This window comes from Brassica oleracea, chromosome C7 (genome assembly GCF_000695525.1).
Source record: "Brassica oleracea var. oleracea cultivar TO1000 chromosome C7, BOL, whole genome shotgun sequence".
NCBI lineage: Eukaryota > Viridiplantae > Streptophyta > Magnoliopsida > Brassicales > Brassicaceae > Brassica > Brassica oleracea.
In genome coordinates this window covers 2,297,564-2,318,837 of record NC_027754.1, presented here as the reverse complement: position 1 = coordinate 2,318,837, position 21,274 = coordinate 2,297,564, and the positions used below count along the sequence as shown (strand labels likewise).

Below are 21,274 nucleotides of genomic sequence, written 5' to 3'. Positions count from 1 at the left end.
AGTGTGCATATCGTACTACATTTAACGGATTTCAACCCCCATTCAATCCACCGACTGGACGTTGACGTCGCTACGGCAGATCTCCAGACTAATAAGAGAGCACCCTATGCAACAGAGGAAGGTGAATTGTGCAATATATGCATGAACAAGGTCGAAAGCGGCGAGTTTATAAATGCGTTGCATTGTAACCATATATATCACCACCAGTGCATTATTGACTGGATCCGAATGAACATAAGGTGCCCTACATGCCGGGACACAATATCTTAGGCGAGTGTCGAAGCTATCCTGATACGATGTCGCCTCTGATAATGCAATTTCCTTTTTGTTTCGTAATTCTCATGCTTTCTATTAATAATTTTCCCTTGCAATTCCAATAAAAACAAAAATCAGACTTCATAATTGTTAGTTATGTTATTGAATAACGTTATTACAAAATATAATTCATTTATCTGCTTAAAATAAACCATCGTATTATATCGACTTACAGATTAACATACTTATAATTATTATTACACATTTTTATAGAATTTATCCACATTTTTTTAATGAATACAATATTTTAGTCTCATTGAGTATTGCAAAATCTTAAATACACGATTGTATTCCAAGCGAAAACCGTTATGATATATATACCGAAATAAAATAACATTCGATGTTATCTGTTCATATTTCCATATGTATGATTTAGCCTCAACGATACTGATTAGGCATATTGCATCAGACCCTTTTATTGCAGTAGCCTTGACGTTGTGAGACGTACTCTGAGAAATGACTAAAAAAAAGGATCGACTGGATCCATGTTCTGTATACAGAGAGTTGGATATCAGCACAGTAAGGAGCCTGGGCGCTGAAGTGAACACATCAAACGTTCTAGGACACCCGACCATCTCAACTTCTGGTTAATATGCTTAAGCTTACATCTTTTTAACTAATCGATTGCCAATAATATTTTTGATCCTGGTTAGTATACAAGACTATCACGATCTACAACCATGCTGACCGTACCTTTTACAACAGATGATAACTCAGTAATCGAATCTCGCTTACGTCGGCAAGAACGAATGCTCATCCGATCGAGAAAAGCAACCCCTTCGTCGTTAATAGGTTAGTTGTCCTCCTATTGTAGTCATAATTAGTTTATTTTCATTCCTCTCCTATGCCGGAACTCTGAAGTTTGATGTTTCTTAGCTAACAAGCAATCTAATAAAAAACGCAAAATGGGAAGGCCAATTACTCTTACAGGTACGAAGTGAGTGTATGTATACGTATATATAGACATACACATATATATATATAACTGATTTAGTTGTTTTAAACAGTGCCTCCTGCAGCATCATCTGTTTCGTGCAGCACTCATTCATACGATACTCGCATTCCGGTTCTCTCCCACTGTAACACGTCCGAATCAAACACCCTGAAAACTATAAATCAAGAACGCCTCATGGCTACAGGTATCATCGCATTGTTTTAACCAAACTAATAATAAATTTAATATATCAGCCAATCAACTAAATAACAACTGCAGGTTCTGCTCGAAGTGCCAGACAGCTACGAATGGCGATTTGTAAGGAAAAAAAAAGGGCACGGTCAGCTGGATCTTCATCAGCATCTGGTAAAAAAAAACAGTGTCTTATTCATAGTATTTTAAAAACATATTTCTGTTTCCTGATAAGCTGAATTTGACATTACACAGCAGCAACTACTTCCGGCAGCTCAAAAAGATCACGTATGTCACTCGCGCGTTACAACCGTTCCCAGATTCAGTTATACTTTCGTACTTAACCAATGATGCGTTTGTTATAACTAGGTAAAAATGATCGCAAGACATATGACAAATGGAAATTGGTCTCATGTCCATCCTGTAAAGCATTGCTATGGGATGCTGAAGCAACTCGAGTTCAGACAAACCGAGATAGCAAGCATTTCGGTATTTGTTGTCAGAGAGGTCGTGTGAGACTTCCACCAGTTCGGGAACCACCGTCTCCATTGTTAGAACTTTTAGAGACGCCGAGTTTCAAGCCCCACATCAGAGTTGCTAACAGTTTACTTGCTTTCACATCTATGGGTGCCAAAATTGATAAGAGCGTCACTGGGGCACCTGGACCATTTACCTTCAGAGTTCATGGTCAGATCATCCATAGGATTGGTTCCATGCTCCCCGAAGATGGTAACGATCCAGTGTATCTGCAGCTATATATCTTTGACACTGAGAATGAGATTCAAAACAGAAAGAGGGCGATCACGGAAGATTCTTCTTCACAGGCACTTGATGATAGTATCATCGTCCGCTTGATTGAGATGCTAGACATCCACAACCATTTAGCAAAGACTTTCAGACACGCACGCGACCGTTACAAAGCCACTGGATCAATCGAATTCAGTATCACATTGGTCAGTCAGCCAAACCAAGGTCGTCAATATGATCTTCCTACTGCGAGTGAAATCGGTGGACTGATCGTTGGGGACTTATCTGCAACGTCAGTAGGAAGAGATATAGTGGTTGAGCTTAAGTCATCAGCACTACAGAGGATAAGTGATCTTCACCCACTGCTGATGAGTCTTCAATATCCGTTGTTATTTCCTTATGGGGATACCGGTTACAACGAGAGATTACCATACTGTGGTCCCGCGGCATCCACTGTGAGAAGAGAATACATGACAATGCGTGAGTTCTATGCTTACCAAATCCAGACTAGGCCTTCAGAAGGAATGACAATAATTAAGGGTGGAAAACTTTTCCATCAGTATATTGTTGACGCGTACGTAGCTACCGAGACAGAAAGGCTGCGGTTTATTAGTCTGAATCAGAAGAAACTGAGAGCAGATCTATATAATAACGTATGCGACGCAGTTGACATAGGCGATGCAGATGCGACGCAGCTTGGAGAAAAAGTCATCCTGCCTTCGTCCTTCACTGCTAGCCCTCGGTATATGTCTGAAAAATATCAAGACGCCATGGCTATCTGTAGGTGGTATGGAAATCCTCACCTGTTTATCACTGTCACCGCAAATCCAAATTGGGTGGAGCTCACCAATCATCTTGATGCATATGGGGGTGATTCCCCTAATAGTCGACCTGATCTGGAGTGTCGGATTTTCAAACTTAAGCTTGATGAAATGATGGCAGATTTTAAAAAGGGAGTATACTTCCCGAAACCAGACGCAGGTAAAAATACTACTATATACTAAACTACTATTATATCTTTTCAATTATCAGTTTATAAAATATTCAGAATCGTTTTAAAAGTTTTAAGAAATATCAGTGTGGCATATAATATTATGTGTTATATAATTGACATATATGTGTAAATTCAATTGAGATGAACCATCATACTATATAATATGATATATAGTGATTATTTACATCAATTAAGTAAAGTTGTTAAATAATAAACTGAATAAATTTTTTGTTCAATTGAATACTTAAACGCTAAATAGTAGTATACTTGAGTTTATATATACGATATAAGTAAATATCATATGTTTTACGTAGTAAAAATTAATTGTTTTACATGGTAATATCATTTACACATGTGACTTCAAATAGAAAATAATATAGGCAAATTATTAGATTTAAACTTAAAATATAATCAATCTGAATTACTATCGTCATTAAAAGATATTAGACATATTTTTATAACTATTACTTTTGGTGTCCGGTCATAACTAAAATACGATTCAGTTTGTAATAATACTTTCTGATATGTTGTATTTGAATTATGAGTAACTCATGACGAAAATATATTTTTAATTTTTTTTAAAAATATATATGAAATACTTAAAAACAGTTTAGTATATAATTCCATAGTAGTTTCGTTTATTTATTTTTTTGTTTGACCTTAATATAGTTATTTCCTATATTATTGTAGCTGTCTACACAATCGAATTCCAAAAGCGAGGTTTGCCACATGCCCATATCTTATTGTGGTTAAAAGGGATAAAAAAAGAAGTTACAGCTGCGATGATTGACGAATACATCTCAGCAGAGTTTCCCGATAGAGAAGTTGATTTAGAAGGTTTTGAACTGGTTGAGCGTCATATGATCCATGGTCCGTGTGGCAGGATGCGCCCCACGTCACCGTGCATGGACAAGGGAGAGTGCACAAAGAACTTCCCTAAACCTTTATCTGAGCATACAAGAATTGACAAATCTGGGTTCATCGTTTATAGAAGGAGGTCTGATACTACGTCTTTTGTCGTTAAGAACGACATACAGGTGGACAATCGATTTATTGTGCCTCATAACCTTAGCCTGCTGAAAAAATATCAGGCACATATAAACGTTGAGTGGTGCTGCAGAACTAGCGCAATCAAATATTTGTTCAAGTATATCACTAAAGGCGTTGATCGAGCAACTGCTCTTCTAGAGAAAAATGATCCAGCTGCCAATGTCGAAGGGGGTAAAAAGAAGAAAATCGATATGCTTAATGAGATCGACCGGTTCTTGGAGTGTCGTTATATCTCAGCTTGTGAAGGTTCATGGAGGCTGTTTGCATTTCCTATTCACTATAATCAGCCTAATGTTGTGAAACTCCCAGTACATCTACCAGGGCAGCATATGATGGTCTTTGACGAGGGCGATGATTTAGCAGAGGTGGTTTTGCGTGAAAATACAGATAAGACGATGCTGACGGCATTTTTTGAGGCGTGCAACATATATGAAGAAGCGAGAGAGTTGACATATGTTGAGTTTCCTTCACGGTTTGTTTACCATTCGTCCAGTAAAGAATGGACGCCTAGGCAGCAAGGCGAAGCTATTGGCAGAGTCGTGTATATCAGTCCAGCATCTGGTGATTCATACTTCTTGAGGATTCTGTTAAATGTTGTGAGGGGTCCTAGAGGATATGATGATTTATATACTGTTGGTGATCTGGTCTTTAAAAAGTTTAAGCAAGCGTGTTATGCACGAGGTTTACTTGATGATGATAGGGAGTGGCATGAAGCAATAGAGGAACCATCCTTATGGGCTACTGGTCGACAGCTGAGAAAGTTATTTGTGCTTATCCTGGTATACTGTCAGGTTATACACCCACTTAAGCTATGGGATCATACCTGGAGGTTATTAGCTGAGGACATACTTTACTTGAAAAGAAAAGAATTTCGGTTCCCATCTCTTGACTTACAAGATGAGCAGTTGAAGCAGTATACTCTACTTGAAGTGGAAAAGCACTTGAAAGAACATAATCTGTCACTAGCAGACTACGATGATATGCCTCAGCCAGATAAATCCATTTTATCAGAGATAGACAACCCAGATTTGCGGCAGGAACTGATCTATGATGTTAGGAAAGAGGCTGAGACTCATGCACAGTTGTTTAGCGCATTGAATCAGGACCAGCGGAATGTATATGATGCTGTTTTGAAGTCAGTCAAAGAACATTATGGAGAATTGATCTTTGTATACGGTGCAGGAGGGACTGGTAAGACGTACCTATACAGAACAATTATCGCTCTGCTTAGGTCGACTAGCAAAATAGTTATACCAGTTGCCACTGCTGGTATTGCTGCACTTCTTCTTCCAGGCGGGAGGACTGCACACTCAAGGTTTAAGTTGCCACTGAACCTAGATGATCGTTCGATGTGTGAGATTCACAAAGGGTCCAGTCTAGCTGCGTTGATATCTAAGGCGGACCTAATAATATGGGATGAGGCTCCGATGGCACACAGGCACGCGTTTGAAACACTAGACCGTTCTCTCAGAGATTTGTTGTCACATGATAACCCGTTGGCTGCGACCAAGCCTTTCGGTGGCAAGACGGTGCTTCTCGGCGGTGATTTTAGACAGATATTGCCTGTAATTCCACGTGGAAAAAGACCAGACACTGTGCTCGCATCCATTAGCAAATCTTATCTTTGGAAAATGGCACGAGTGTTCACACTTTCCATAAACATGAGGCTGAGACAAGAAGATAAAGATTTTGCGAAATGGATATTGGAAGTAGGAGATGGGGAAGCTGACACGTTGGCTTCTTATAAATCAAAGCATGAGGAAGGTAATCAAATTTATGTGGACAAAGGCTTCTTGATACCTAGCTCAAACGCTCCCCATGAGGCATTGGCAGATGCTGCATATCCTAACTTCCTCCAGAACTATCGAAGCAATGAGTATATTAAAGAGAGAGCTGTTTTGACCCCTACGAATAATACTGTACATGAGGTAAACGCTTATCTCCTCTCCAAGGTCCCATCGCAGGCTAGAGAATACTTAAGTTCTGATTCCATTGAATTAGAAGCCACACCGGAAGACGACTGGACCAGCCATTACCCTCAAGAGTATCTAAATTCTCTAGAGTTTCCTGGCCTGCCCAACCACAGATTGTGTTTGAAAGTTGGAGCTCCTGTGATGATGCTACGCAACCTTAACCAGGATAAGGGTTTGTGTAATGGTACAAGAATGATGGTCAGTCGACTAGGTAACAGAATTGTCGCAGCAGAAATCATGACTGGGACAGATGTTGGAGAAGAGGTTTTGATTCCTAGGATACAGCTGAGTCCCACCGACACGATCCATCCTTTCGTTTTTCGTCGACGCCAGTTCCCAATCAGGCTATGTTACGCCATGACAATAAACAAGAGCCAAGGCCAGAGCTTGAGACAAGTTGCTTTATACCTTCCTCGACCTGTTTTTACTCACGGACAGTTGTACGTTGCCATGTCTAGAGTGACAACTCCATCTGGTCTGAAGATATTAGACGAGACTTCGGACAAAGACGGTGAAGATGGAGTTACCAATATCGTATACAAGGAAATCTTCAGGGATGTCCGAGTGACTCAGGTTATAACTTAAAAATTTTACTTAAAAAATCAGTATTGCCTTGATTTCGTTTTCAGAAACTAACTACACCATTCTTTTGCACTGCTCACTCCGATTACCTCACGAATCCACAGTGAATGCAAAGCTTATATTACAGGGCGGCTGGGACGCAAATATTATCATCGAACTGGTAACGTACTTCTATCTTATCTGATCAGATGTCGGAAAAAAAGTCTTACTGCAACTCTTTTGTTACAATAACATCAGTATTCAGACATCCAATGCATTTGAGCTTTGATTCAGATATTGTTTTCAGAACACTGCTTTCTTAATTTTCCGTCAGAGACATCTATGTTTTGTTTTTGTTTTCCTTTTGGTGCACGAATGGTAGATGACCTATCCATGAAAAAAAAAACATATTAAAACATGCACCAAAGTCGAACGATTATTGTCATCTATCTTAATTCATTTGAAATTTACACATCAGTTTACATAAATAGATTTCATATATAGACGGAAAAAGATAAAAATTGGCATTATGAATCGTAGAATTTGCAAGAAGTGTTAGTTATATGTATTAAACAAATATTTAAAATAAATGGTCAGTCTTATATTGGATATGATTAGAGAGACTACCATTGTACGTAAAATATACGAGTATACGAACTACAATTACAATTCGTGTCAGATTTCAAATGTATTTAATACAAATCCAACTAAACGATTTTTGTACATAAGTTAAATGATTAGCTTATAAGCTTCTAAGTTATAATCAATCAACTTAGCGACAATATAATACAAAAGCTAAGTATCCAATGTAACTTAAATCCACCAATTTTGACTACCAAAAGATCACTACTTTACGAATAACACAACAAAGGATAAAATCTAATACTTATAACTGTAATATAGTATTCCATCTCATATATCGAGAGTTACATGACTTAATAAAGATAAAAATAAACAAATGTATTATCTTTTACTGTATACAAACCCGTAGATTAATTCTCCAGAGTCGCATCAATTCAATTGACATTTAGCCGTTTTGGAATACTCGGTTGTATGAAAATAGATAAAAAAATATAACTAAATTAATCGTCTTTGGCATCCGCACAATCTTAGGATTCAAAATTCATAGAACTGATCCAAAAAAAAAAACATCTTAGTGCATTTAATAATTATTTTTTCACACCGTACTGAACGGAAAGACGTCAAAAAAAAAACTTCATCCAACCATTCAACAATACAACGTAATTTTATTAAAAGATAATAAATTTATGTCACGTAATTTTTTTTTCTTTCAAAACAACTTAATTGTAAATTAAAACCAACAATCTTCAATGTAACATCAATTACACATAATTGTTCATACAAAAAAAAAACTCATTTTACACATTATATTAACATCCGATACACGACAACATACGAATACAACCTGATCTTCCATTATATTAGATAAAAAACCCCAAAAACTGGTATTAGTCATGTCAGAAAACGATTATAATTCCGACGAGAGTATTGGTAGCTGTGAAGGAAACCCACCGTTCACCGACCCCGCAAACTATTTCAAAAACCTTGGCCTCGAATATTTTTTGGAAGCGCCACTTGATATGCTATATAGGCACAGTCAATTAAAAAATGAATGTTTGGCTTATGACAATCCCAAGGCTCACTATATCGAAGGCTTGCTTCAATATTTCCAGTGTCGCAAATCTATCAAAGGACTCACCCATCTTCGTCAATCTGCAGATGGAGGCTATGACAACGGTATATACATTTATGGTATATTAATGTTGTGCAGAGGCGATTTTGCTGAGGGGAAAGAGTACATCGATAAACTATCTTGGAAAACTAATCAGGATAGATCTCCACAGTGCTTAACCACAGTTAAGACTTCGCTTAGATCAATCAAAGTTATTTTGAAGACAAGGTATTTAGCAAATACAGCCAGAATGGAGCCCATAACAGAATGCCACCAGCATGATATGGACAGCGCATGCGAAGATTGTTATTATTTTAAGAAGATGAACGAATTTATTGACTATATACGCACAAAGAACCCGTAAACAAACCCGCCAAATCTATTGGAACATTTATTAAAATTAAACTTATGCATCAGTCTTAATAACAAACATAAGGATGCTTTGGTGGTTTGGGTCATACTCACGTAAATCATCTTATTAGTTAGTCTAATGAATAATAAACTTAGACTAAACTTTTTTAATTATAACTAACATAAAAATTCAATGTTATTTATCAAATAATAGCAAAGGTTACTCTCATAATAATATACGATAATATACAATAATTCATTGTATTCTTTGAGAAATTATTCAATTCAGTTATGACATTAGTTATCTAGCAACTTTGTTTAAAATGACGTTTCTAGATAGTGACCAGAAATATTATAATAAAGTAGATACGTTGTGCACAAGAATTTTGGTTTTAAAAAAAAAAAACGAAAGTATTTTTTATAATAGTGACTAATAAAGAATACTGTCGTTTAAGTTTGGACTAAAATATTTATCGAAATAACAATATGATTTAATAGTTCTTATTAGTGTTGTTTATTGAACAATCGAGTATACTGTCGTTTTAGTTAATCCAAAACAAATTATTAAAATTAAAATTATGACTTAATAGTTCTTATCTGTGGTGTTTGTATATGATATTGTTATATATCATAATTATAAATTGTACATAAATAATTATAAATCATATGAAATTGTATTATTCAAACTTCCCGCCCGGAGGGCGGGCCGGCCCTAGTATCTTAATATAGGATACATTCAACTTCTTATATATACATACACTTTTTTGTTCTTTAAACACAACAAATTTACAAAAAAATAAAAATCATAGTCAACTCATTTCTATTACCAAGGATGAAAAAATCAGTCATATTTTCATTTAATGTTTTAACTCTCCTCATAATTCTTGTACTAGGTTTGTGTTTGTGTCTCTACTTTTTTAATATAGATTACATTTATTCCTACATGAAATAATTTGGAATTTCTTTATTTTTGTAAGTCGCTGAGAATTTCTCGAAATGCGTTCTTTACGTAACATGTGAACCTTGCATAATGTGTGCATCGACCTTATCCTTCCTCGGTATGATTCATTAACATGAACTTGAAATTTTTTGGCTGTTTGTTTGTTTGTTCCTGATATGATCTTTTCTTTAATCGAAGGTATAAAGGAAGTATATTATGCATGCGGTAATGATAAATTTGGGGTTGTGGTTCTATATTGTCGCTTCACTTAGAGTGTTCTCAGACATAAGATATCCTTTGTAGACCCTAAAGATCACACTACAAACTTATTAGAAAAAATCGGCCTTATTAATTTTAGTCTGTGATCTCTGTCTTTTTTTATAGTGAAGAAGCTCAAAGAGGAAAAGGGTACAAGTGCAGAGGAATAATGGCAGACGAAGCTGTATCTCTTTTCAAATGTTTCTATGAGAGGCAATCCATACAGTAACCATTCTCATCTTTACCTCCAACTCTGTTCTTTGATGAAACATCTTAAACACAGTTCTTTTTTGTAGTTTTAGCCCCAAAGCCACACCGCCCTGTAGTTCAAATAGAGAGGACTTAGCATCTTAGAGGCGAACATGGTTTGAAAATTGGAGTTTCTGATTAAAATATGAAGAAGTTGAGGTGGAGGTTGTCAAATGATGATTCTATGTTTGATTTTGCTACTTTTGGCACATGAAACGTTATCAGTTACATCCAAAACATTTGTTTATCTGCCTAAGTTGGAGATCTCAATCTTAAGCTACTAAGTTGGTTTTCTAACTTAAGGAATTAGTTGTCTGTGACTGTAACGTTTTCTTAGATGATAGACATGACCATCATTAGAAGAATAAAAGATTAACTCTGTTTTTATCTTTTTCTTTGGATCAAATCTCTGTTTTAATCTCTTTCCTTTAACCCTGACAAGCAACACTCTTAACATACTTATTTTTTCTACCCATATTGGTTGGTTTTATGGTTAATTTGTCAAGTAAACACACAAGTGTTCAAAATGCATGTATAGATAATATTTATGACGAAAAGAAAGATGACAAGTTAAATAAAGGTGTGTAGAGAAGCTGAACTATGCGCTGCTGCTGAGTGAAATGCAACTTGGACAGGAAACAGAGGTGGGAGAATACATATTGAAGCCAAAGACAATCGAAAGAGAGAAGACTTTCGTTCTTCTGGACATCCCGCACCGCCGCACGTAACTCACTACTTCAGGAGGTGGTGGTGGTGTAACTGAGAAGAATAAATGATGGTGTGTTTCTTTGCAGGGCTGGTATTGTGTTTCTTTGCAGGGCTGGTAGTGGTGGTGGTGTAAGTGTGTAACTGAGAAGAGGAAATGATGCAATGACTGAGTTCAAAGCTCTCTTTTTTATTTTTTAGAGTTTTCGCCTAATTAATGTTACACCACCACCACCATACACTATACTAAAAGGAGAATAAGATCACCATTTATTTTATCCACGTAGACACGAAAAATCAGCCAATAGAAAGACTCAAACATGTCATGTCAGCTCAGTTTAAATCGAAATTATAAATTCTGGGCTAGCTTAAATCCAAATTAATAAATTCTGGGTTTTTCATATGGGCTCATGATATATTTCAGAAAATGCCCAGTTTTGAACTCCTAAATATCCGTTTCTTCCCCCTTTCATAGAACGGAGGGGTCGCTCGATCGATTTGGTTTACACAGTTCGTCTTCTCCGTTTATCCCTGCAAATCTTCATAACCAAAACCCCTCTTGACCAATCAATTTATGTCCTAACAAATCAAAATAAGAAAAGCTCCCATATTATTTAGTTTATATTTTTCAAAAAACACAAAATAATTTTAGGTGAGAACACTACTTTAGGACCTTTGACGTTCTCGATTCTCTTGATCTCAGTTTCGCAAAGTTATCAAACATCTTCAATTAATCTCTTCAAATTCTTTCAACCATTTATGTGTCCCTTAATTCAGTTCTTCTGTTCTTTGAGCTCCTTCAAATTCTTTCAAGAATTTCCTTTTCCCTCAAATCAGCTTCTCTATTCTATGAACAACTACATCTCAGAGATTTCAAAAAGAAGTTTCATATACGACAACAAAGACAAGCGACACCAACAGAGGAGAATTAGATTGGGAAGGAACACATAAGCAAAAAGAATAAGATACTGGAGAAGAACATGGTTATCGTCCTCACATATTATTAAGGTAAATATCATATCATGAACCATATTAGTAAATAAATCACATGGCAGTGGCGAAGGATCTCAGACGGCACGTTTTTGTCGAAGAAAGAGATGGTCGAAGGTGGTGATGATGGCAGCTTTCGTTTATCAATTGAAGAAGAAGGTATATATGCACACACACAATACTTTCGAGAGCCGAGATGTAGAGGATAATCATGACGTGACTGAAGCAGCTTATGAACTTACTTGATTTATATGTGATGTGCTCAAGTGATACTTGGCGAGGAAGTTGCTGCGTCTAAGCTCACAATTTTTGGACATTTTTAAACATGTCTATCATGCAGTACAAGCAGGAGCAGGACAAAGTCTAATTAACGAAACTATTATATGAAAGATTTTGCAGTCATATACCTGTTATAGGCACCAACAAGATTCATGGAATCATTCTAATTCTCAAAAGGATTATAGAAAGTGTTCCTGAAGTCTACTCACTGTCAAAGGTGATGATTTGATATTGTAAACGTATGTATTTAATGTTTTAAGAAAAACATATGTATTTATCATTTTGTAGCTCTTTTCTTCTTTCTCAATACTGGATGTTGTTTTTAGTATTATATCTCATGTCTACTCTAAATTTTGTGATGCAGGAAATTTATTTACTCCTTATGCAGGATGTAAATGCTTGTAAGATTTCTACAGGCTCAACTCGGCATCTACTATATTTGGATTTCTTCCTTTATTCACTAAGAAACAGGTTTGAATTCTTCGTCAGTAGATTTTTTTTTTGTTTTACCAAAGAAGCAAACAAGTATGGATGCTTACAAGATGCTCATTTGTGTTGTTGCAGTTACTTCTCCATCTTGAGTCTGATGATTCTGCTCAGGTAGCCCATGTAAGAAGAAGAAGAAACAAACATATATGTGATAATAAGTTATTAAGGAAAATTTGGAATAGATAATGCTATTCAGAATTTGGCCAATAGATTTGGTTAGTAGACCTCTTTAAAATTTGTTGACCGGTCTTCGTTTTGCAGGCAACTATTGAGATTGATTTTCAGTCCAAGACAATGTACCTTGAGGATATGACTTTTTGTCTCCAACTATGGTATACCATTTTCCTTTTTTGTTCATTGCACAAATATTTTAGAGTAGTGAACTCATAGATGAGGGTCCTCCAATGTTTCTTTGATTCCAAATTGTTTGTATGTTCCAGAATTGAATCTTAAAAGTTTCTGATTGCATTTCTCTCTTATGGAATCCCAGTCAATCTGTTACCATTTCAGAACGTTTTGAGCAGCTTCAGGATCACTGCTGATTCTCCACATGTAGGTATTATCTTCTCTTCCCCTTGCTAAAGTTTTGAGATTCCAGTTGTTCACTCATGTCTAGCTGCTACCTAATATTTACTTTCCGTTTCAAACCTAATTGCCGTTGTTGTTCTTTCTATCAAGAGCTGAAGAGATTCTCCACTCAAGCAAGTGATAGCAGCTGCTGCAAATGAAGCTCTTAAAAGATTCAGAGACATCTACTCCAATAATCATTTCAGGAAGATTGGTAATTGTCTCTGTCTTCTCTTATTACGAATGATACATATCAAATGTGATCTGCTTATGAATTAATTATCTTAGGATGATAGGAAAAAACTTATACAAATACCCGAGCGTAGCCCGGAAAAAGTCCCTAGTTTATATAAAAACACAATCCAAGTTTATTTAATTTCCTAATTCATATAAATAAAGAACACCTCCATTTATATGAATTATAATAACAAACAAGAATGCTGCTAAATAAACTATTATGACTCTGTTGTCCAAACTAAAATAAAGCATGAATTAAAGTCAATATATTACAAGATGTATTACGAAATCAATGACGGTTCTGTCATTCTGACGTTCAATATTCTAATATCCTACATAACTAATTAAATATCACATAGAAATAATTGTTTCACAAATGATCAAACCAACCCCCGTTTGAAGTTAAAAAAAAATACCAACCTAAATATACAACAAAATCAAAATTCCGCATGGGATTCCATGTCACTAAGTCAGGCTTTGTGGAGGCGACACGTGTCCGCATCCAAAACACATGCGTTTCATTAACTTAGAGATCGTGTGGGCTTTTGATGTAACTCATAAACATGCGGGAATATTGTCGTATGGACTTTAGATCAAATTTAAAATAATATTTTAAACAGTATACTTTTATATTTTAATAAACAAATAATGTCGTGTTCTTCATCTTATGAATACGTCATAAAAATAGCTCTTATGATATTGTTGATATTCAATCTGATCATACCGGTATGGCAAATTAATGTAAATCAACAGAACCGAGTACGATGATTTTAATTGGATTTACATGTATCGAAAATACAATAAAATGTTTATTTATTTATTTTAATGTGTAAAATAGCCTGTTAAAACCAAAAAAACTAGATGAACCAATAAGTTTATAGTATATTAGTGAACGTACATATAAAATGTATAATATTATAAAGTGAATGCAAATTGAATTTACTAATTTGATATACATGAGAATTTTACATATGAATAATGTTTTAGCAAAACAAAACATATGAATAATTTTTTGCTTTACCCATTTACATCAATTTTTTTTAAGGTCCATGATTTCACGATAAAAAGTGCTCCTAACTTCTTCTTCTTTTTCCATACAATAGCGCAAACATATTATTATATATTACTCCTACTTAGCTATTTGAATAAACGAACACTCTGATATTTGAAAATTTTGAACGATTCTCTTTGTACGGTAAAAGGTTTTATTTCAAAGTGTTAATACACCATTGCAAAAATATTTTTTGCAAGATAATTACATACATCTGCAGCATAAGCTCTTTATTACATACAAGCATGAGTTCTATAAAAAACACCCATGCAATATTATCATTTAATTTAAATATATTATTAATTCATAACGCAAATTTCCACAATATTAATAACTTCTAAATTAACAGTAAATCCTATCTAATAAATTCTAAACTTATTTGCCGTTTTCAGTTTAAAGAGTGGTAGAGAGGTTGAAATATGACATTCATCAGGAGAAAACTATCATATTTTAATTAAAACATACACATACCAAGGTACTCACACTCACAAGAGGTTGTTTTGGCTTAGATAATATAAACTTTTCCTTAACATATTTCTCTAGCATGATTATTGCATAATTATATGTACATGAAAGACATCATTAACCTATTATATTAGATTGTTCTTCATAGAATAAATAAGGTTACTGTCATTTTAATTCAGTCCAAAATTATTTATTAAAGATAACAACATGATCTCCTAATTTTATTTATTTATTTTGTTAATAATATCATTTTCAATCTACATTTTTTAAAAAAAAAAATTCATAAAATTAATGTAAATTCATATTAAATAACTTTTTCTCTAATTTCCCGCCCGTAGGGAAGGCCGACCCGGAAAATGATTCTTTGCTTTTATGAAAATGAGGTTTTGATCACGACATGTTCGAGCTCCGCTATGTTGATGATCAGAAAGACAATTTTTCACATAAGAAAATCATATAATTAACGTATAATTTTATATAATTTTTTTAAATATATTATTTATAATTTATTGTTATATATAATGTAATTCTATAAGTTTAGTGTCTATGTTTTTTATTTGACATTATTGATATATAAAGATTTGTTATATACATTTTAATTTATTATTAATTGTTATTATATAAAAAGATAACATCTTTTTGGACACAATAAATTCATAACTTGAAATAATTAAATAGATAACCCCACTCAAAATATATATTTTAAGTTTTTACAGTTTCCCTACAAAATATTTTTAAATTTAGTTAGTTATACTATAGAACAAATATTTGTTTAGGATCATTTTTTTTGTTTCAAAAAATATACTTTAGCATCTACAATTTTAATATATAGTAGGATATTATGAGTAAATTTTATACATGCTTTACAAATTTTAACCTGTTTTAATGGTAAATGATTTTTTAAATGTTTTTTTAAATAAATAAGTTAATTTATTAATTTAACATAATTTTTATATTTAATTTATATCATACTTCTATTTTAATATTATATAGGCTATAAATAGAACACTTATGAAAATAGCATACAATTCTTTTATAATAAAATCTTAATTATTTTTTTTTAAATAATATTATACTTTTAATTACGAAATTAATTAATGTATTATTATATAAAAATATTTAATTTTTAGTAAGATTTTGTTAGATTTTTTATCAATAGATTTTTATAATTAAAAATAGTATTAAAACAATTTTATAGGTGAAGTTGTTATATATATGTGTTGATTATATAAGATGTCATATCTTAATGATACCAAAATGTTAATTTGAAATAAATAAAATATGATTTTTTCTAGTGAAGTCCATATTTTAAAAAATCACACATGAATAGAAGTTGTGACTTTTATTTTAATAGAACAGACTAGATCTTTATCTGCGCAACCGCGCGGGTGTTTTCACTTTTATGTATATATTTTAAATGTTTATATTATTTTTTCAAATCCAATAATTTGTTGTTTACATTTTTTTTCTATTAAATTAATTTGTTTCTTCTTATTATAAATATATCTTATTGGATTTCTACTTAATTATTAGGGAACTAATATATACTTTCTTAAAAATTAAAATTATTTTATATTTAACATCTTATTATCAAAATTAAATTTACATTTATTTTTTAATTTAATTTTTAAATAATAAACAATTTAATATGATAATTTTATTTGATAGTTTTAACAATTAAAAAACATTCGTATACACTAATCTTTAAGCATTTAGTATTAGTTATTAGAACATATGATAAAATGAACTAATGAAATTTAAACAAAAAACATTGATAATTGTTTTTTATAAGTTACAATTGAAGGTATATTATTAAAATATAAGTTTATATGTAATGTAATTCAAGCATATACAAATTTATATAAGCCTTTACAACAATATATAAATCTTGTCTATTAAAACATTATATATCTTATAAATGGGCCAATAATAGGGTGGGCAAAAAAACTGAACCAAACCAAATCAAACCGACCCAACCAAACTCAAACCGATCTAAACCAAACCAAAATATATTTCCAAACCATTTGGTTAAAGGTTTTATCAATCCAAATGGTTTGGTTTTGTTCAAAAAAAAAATGAAGTGGTTATTGAATTATATTAACTAATTATATTAATAATATTAAAATTTAAGATATTTCTTTACATTTTTACCACAAAAAAATTTAGATATTTAACCATCTAACCTAAACAACTATTTTATACATTTTACTTATAAATAAATAGAAGAAATACATTAACAATAAAATAGAAATATAAATATCATAAACTATCACCAAAACAAAAAAAACTACTTGTGATATATATATATATGTTTATCATAAACTATGGCCAAAACAGAAAAGTTACTATGCAAAAGCTTATAAGTTAGTTTCTTATGTACAATTGTTTATATGGTTAATTTGAAAAAAAAAACATAAGATGTGTATATTTCTTTATAATAGTATATTTGACTTTAGATAACGATTACTGTTTTGACGAATATAAGTAATGATCTTAGGAGTATATTTTATGTTTTGTATATATGTGTTTTCAGATAATTTAAAATTTGAAAAGCACGGGTCAAGATTCTTAAAATACACATTAATGGCTTCCTTCCAATAAGCTAAGTTTTTACAGACATTTTGTTATAGTTCATTACACTATAAAATTACATAATATCTAAACCTAGAAAATTATATACAGTAGTTTTATGATATATCTAGGAAACTGATATCCAAAAAGTATTTTGTGTTATTTCTTCGCTTATTTTGGCTAGATATATCGTTTTAATATATTATGAAAAGTTCTTTTTTTAATCCAAATTGATTCAACAAACACCTTTTCTTCATTACTTCAAATTCATGTTTACTGAGTAAATAAATTGTAAAGCTATAGTTCTTGTTTATGAAATAAAGTTGATGTATCATTTTACAAGGAAATTTACATGATACTTATAGATATCTTTATATCAGATAGGCTACATGTTTTGTATACCTCAAATAATCAATGATTTTTAAAAGTAAATAAAAATTATCTAAATATTTTTCAATATTTGAAATTTTTGGGAAATACTTTTCTTTACATACACTGAGATTTATTGTGTATATATAACAGTGGCCGGAGCGATGGGGCAAGGGAATAATAATGAAAAAAGATATGTGTCTCATATGTCACAACAAGCCAGCTTGCCTATCTGCGTACAAGAAAAGGACATAAGGGTTAGGGATGCAAGGAATAACCACTAGTTGCGCCTCAGGAAACAAATGTGCATGCTATGTCCCATGTCCAAAATGATCTTAATGTTTAGTTTATTGACAACAAAATTAATATATATTTTTATAATAAATTATGATGTGATTTATAGTAATCATTAAATAAGTTGTAAAATTATGTTATTGTCAAATTATGGTAACAATAAAATATGATCATTTGCAAATGTAGCAAATGACAAAATAAGTTGGAAAAGTTAATTATAATTATCAACTTCTAAATTTTGGGCGCAAAATGAAAAAAAAATGCATACTAGACGAGCCCACGAGTATACACGCGGTAAAAATATTGTATTTTTGTCATATCTCAACCACATTTATGTTGTTTGCCATTTATATTTGTTGTATAAAATACATATGGATCAATTTTGAACAATAGTCAAAATAATATTTACATAAAACTATTATATTCTATAACTTTTGTTGATTAAAATAGCTATAGAAAAGTACAAAGTTCAAAAGCTTTGTATTGTGGTCTTTGTTGGGAATGTCCTGAAATCTATTGTACTTACACTTTTGAAACCGTAACGTCGATGTTCGACAATCATATAATATTGGATGGTTATAATGTTTTGTTAGAAACCGCTTATAATCTATGAATTGAGAATTCATTGCTAATATTATATGATTTTATAAGGTCACACACCTAAGCAAACTTGACAAACAATCTATATTATAATAGGAGAGCTTTGGTCGGTGTCCACATCAGCAAATCGTGGAATTTTTATTTTTCAGCGTTTTGTGTGTATCGATTTATTAATTGGGCTCATTGTTGATGTTTTGATATCTACAGAACCCGTGGTCCAATAATTCATTGTGAAAGCATCTTCTCTTCCTCTTCAATGGCCCAATAAGGTTAAGACGGTTCATTGGGAGAGCCGCTTCTCTTCTTCATCTTACTCACCGGTTCAGTCTCCTATGACAAAGTAACCTTTCGTCTCCATGGAGTAGTGAATCTTCTTCTATCTCCCCATATTTACTCGGGCGATCATTAATTCTTCGGAATCGTTACACTTGAGTTATTTCTTCCTATATATATAGAGCATCATGTTAAACACTGAAACCCTTCATCTCAAATACAGCTCCTAACTCCGGAGAAGAAGCTAACGCAAAGACGGTGACAAGAGACTGCAAGTCGCCACGTGGAAGAACTCAGACGTGCCTCTCCTTCCGTATGCGAGATGGTTCTTCATCTCCAGCACAGTGAGTCGTCTCCTCTAGCTTCTCTCCGGAACGGCTTGTGTGGCTTTGTCGTCTTACAAGCTGGTGTAGCCAACGCGCTGATCCAACACGAGTGGCGTCCAAAGTCATTGGAGAGGTTGACTCTAGGGCAATCGAGAAGAGTGCCAAGACTGGGTTGGGATGTGACCCTCTCTTCCTTGTGTGGATCTGCGTGCTTATTGAATTTTGAGATACTACTAAGGTATCTTCTCGCTGAATTCTCCCTCTTTCAACTGTGTGAATATCAAAGTAAAATTCATCTCTGTATCTTTACTCCTCTGTGTGTTGTAAATAAATCCATAGGCTGAAAGAAAAAAGTGTACTCAAATCCGAGAAGGGAGAGCTGGAGGCATGACTCAGCAAGAATCTGCAACTAAAGGAAGAGTTAAAAGAGACTGGTACGTAAAGCACAGAGTTATACAAGGTGAATAAATAATACTATTGTCTTCAAATCCCTTTCTTATTATCTGAGGAGCACTTTTAATAACTAACCTTTACTTGATGTGTTATTAACATAAATGTCATTACTGATGTGGCAACTTCATACCCCTTCTCAACCCATTTATTAAAATAGTCATAGTTTACTAGAATATTTACAACAGAATGCCATTGGACATATTTGTTACAAGACTTATCTTATAATATATTACAAGACTTGTGGGATGATAATCAAACGAATAAATGTATTAACTTTAGTTAACCAAATTAATTTTATACATAAACGGACGGTAACGTCATTTGTTTGGCTGTATAACCTCTTGGTACCTTTTTTATATGATATACTCTTACCAATGTTCAAGAATAAATCATTTCTGTAATAAAAAAAAAGAGCTAAGGAGGCCGAAAGGTAAGGGAGAAGAACAGCTGGAGCAGAAACGGAGACTCTGGTCTGAAAGGAGGGATGGAAAGGAGCCGATCCCGGATCAGCCAATCAACAAGCGTGATCAACCCCTGCTTCAGAAGTGGCCACCTGCTTGAAAATGCGAAAATTCCTTTCGCACCAGATGCAATAAACCATAACCCCACCCGAAATCGAGCAGAGACAGCAACAATATCTACCACATCGAGCATAGAAGACGGAGCAGCTTGCCAAGCGCTTCTGGAGAAGTGAGACCAGACAGCATAGACAAATGGGCACAAAAAGAACAAGTGCTGATGGGATTCATGGCCCGAAGAGCACAGAACGCAAAGCGTAGGGACATCCATGGCCCACAAGGACAATCTATCTTTAGTAGGGTTCCTTGAGAGTATAGCCATCCAAGACACAAAGGAGCATCTTGGTATCTCTTCTTTAAACCGTATCAGGTCAAACCAAGGAACCTCAGATGTTATCTCTCTGATACGGGGCCAAGTTGCTTTAGAGGAAAATTTTGGAACGAAATGGTCAGCCAAAGATACTTGTCTGAGCTTTGATCTGAGTGAGGTGGGGCCATGGTTGAGAGCACGATCTGCAAAGTACCCTCTTCAGATCTTGCCGGAGGAAGAAACCAATTTCCATCTACCACTGCTGAGATAACTGGAGATTTGAAGTTCATTCTCAGATCACGTGGACTCCTGGTGCCCAAAGCCAAGATCAGTGGGCCTAACTCCGTCCAATAGCCGTGTCAAAATATATAAATGTATGTATATTCTGTCAAATGTAAAAAAGGTTATTGATAACAAAATATATATTATTTATCATATTTTTTTTAAATCAACTCCGCGTATGGCATTAACTATATTTAAGTATAATATATTATCTAGTAACGAAGTAAGTGGAATATGG

The 21,274-nt window shown here is 33.5% G+C and overlaps 2 protein-coding genes and 1 long non-coding RNA gene across 3 annotated transcripts; 2 read left to right on the top strand and 1 right to left on the bottom strand.

The window, feature by feature from the left end:
- Positions 1-1,220: 1,220 nt before the first annotated feature.
- Positions 1,221-6,790, top strand: LOC106302348. The gene is made up of 3 exons (XM_013738875.1): positions 1,221-1,245; positions 1,811-3,169; positions 3,873-6,790. Exons 1-3 carry the CDS (start codon positions 1,221-1,223, stop codon positions 6,788-6,790), a joined length of 4,302 nt encoding a protein of 1,433 aa, XP_013594329.1.
- Positions 6,791-9,784: 2,994 nt separating this feature from the next.
- LOC106304460 lies at positions 9,785-10,804 on the top strand. The gene is made up of 4 exons (XR_001262754.1): positions 9,785-9,868; positions 9,949-10,049; positions 10,135-10,233; positions 10,305-10,804. It is a non-coding gene; the product is annotated as an uncharacterized LOC106304460 (long non-coding RNA).
- A 9,536-nt stretch (positions 10,805-20,340) lies between these two features.
- LOC106302347 lies at positions 20,341-20,715 on the bottom strand. Its single transcript, XM_013738874.1, has one exon. The coding sequence runs from the start codon at positions 20,713-20,715 to the stop codon at positions 20,341-20,343; it is 375 nt and encodes a 124-aa protein (XP_013594328.1).
- Positions 20,716-21,274: the final 559 nt, after the last annotated feature.

Bases quoted from the DNA above. Each gene is read 5' to 3' on its own strand.
- LOC106302348 (XM_013738875.1), top strand. From the start codon at position 1,221: ATGGGAAGGCCAATTACTCTTACAG. The intron at 1,246-1,810 runs GTACGAAGTGAG...TGTTATAACTAG, and splicing joins AAGGCCAATTACTCTTACAG to GTAAAAATGATCGCAAGACA. The intron at 3,170-3,872 runs GTAAAAATACTA...ATATTATTGTAG, and splicing joins CTTCCCGAAACCAGACGCAG to CTGTCTACACAATCGAATTC.
- LOC106302347 (XM_013738874.1), bottom strand. From the start codon at position 20,715: ATGGATGTCCCTACGCTTTGCGTTCTGTGCTCTTCGGGCCATGAATCC.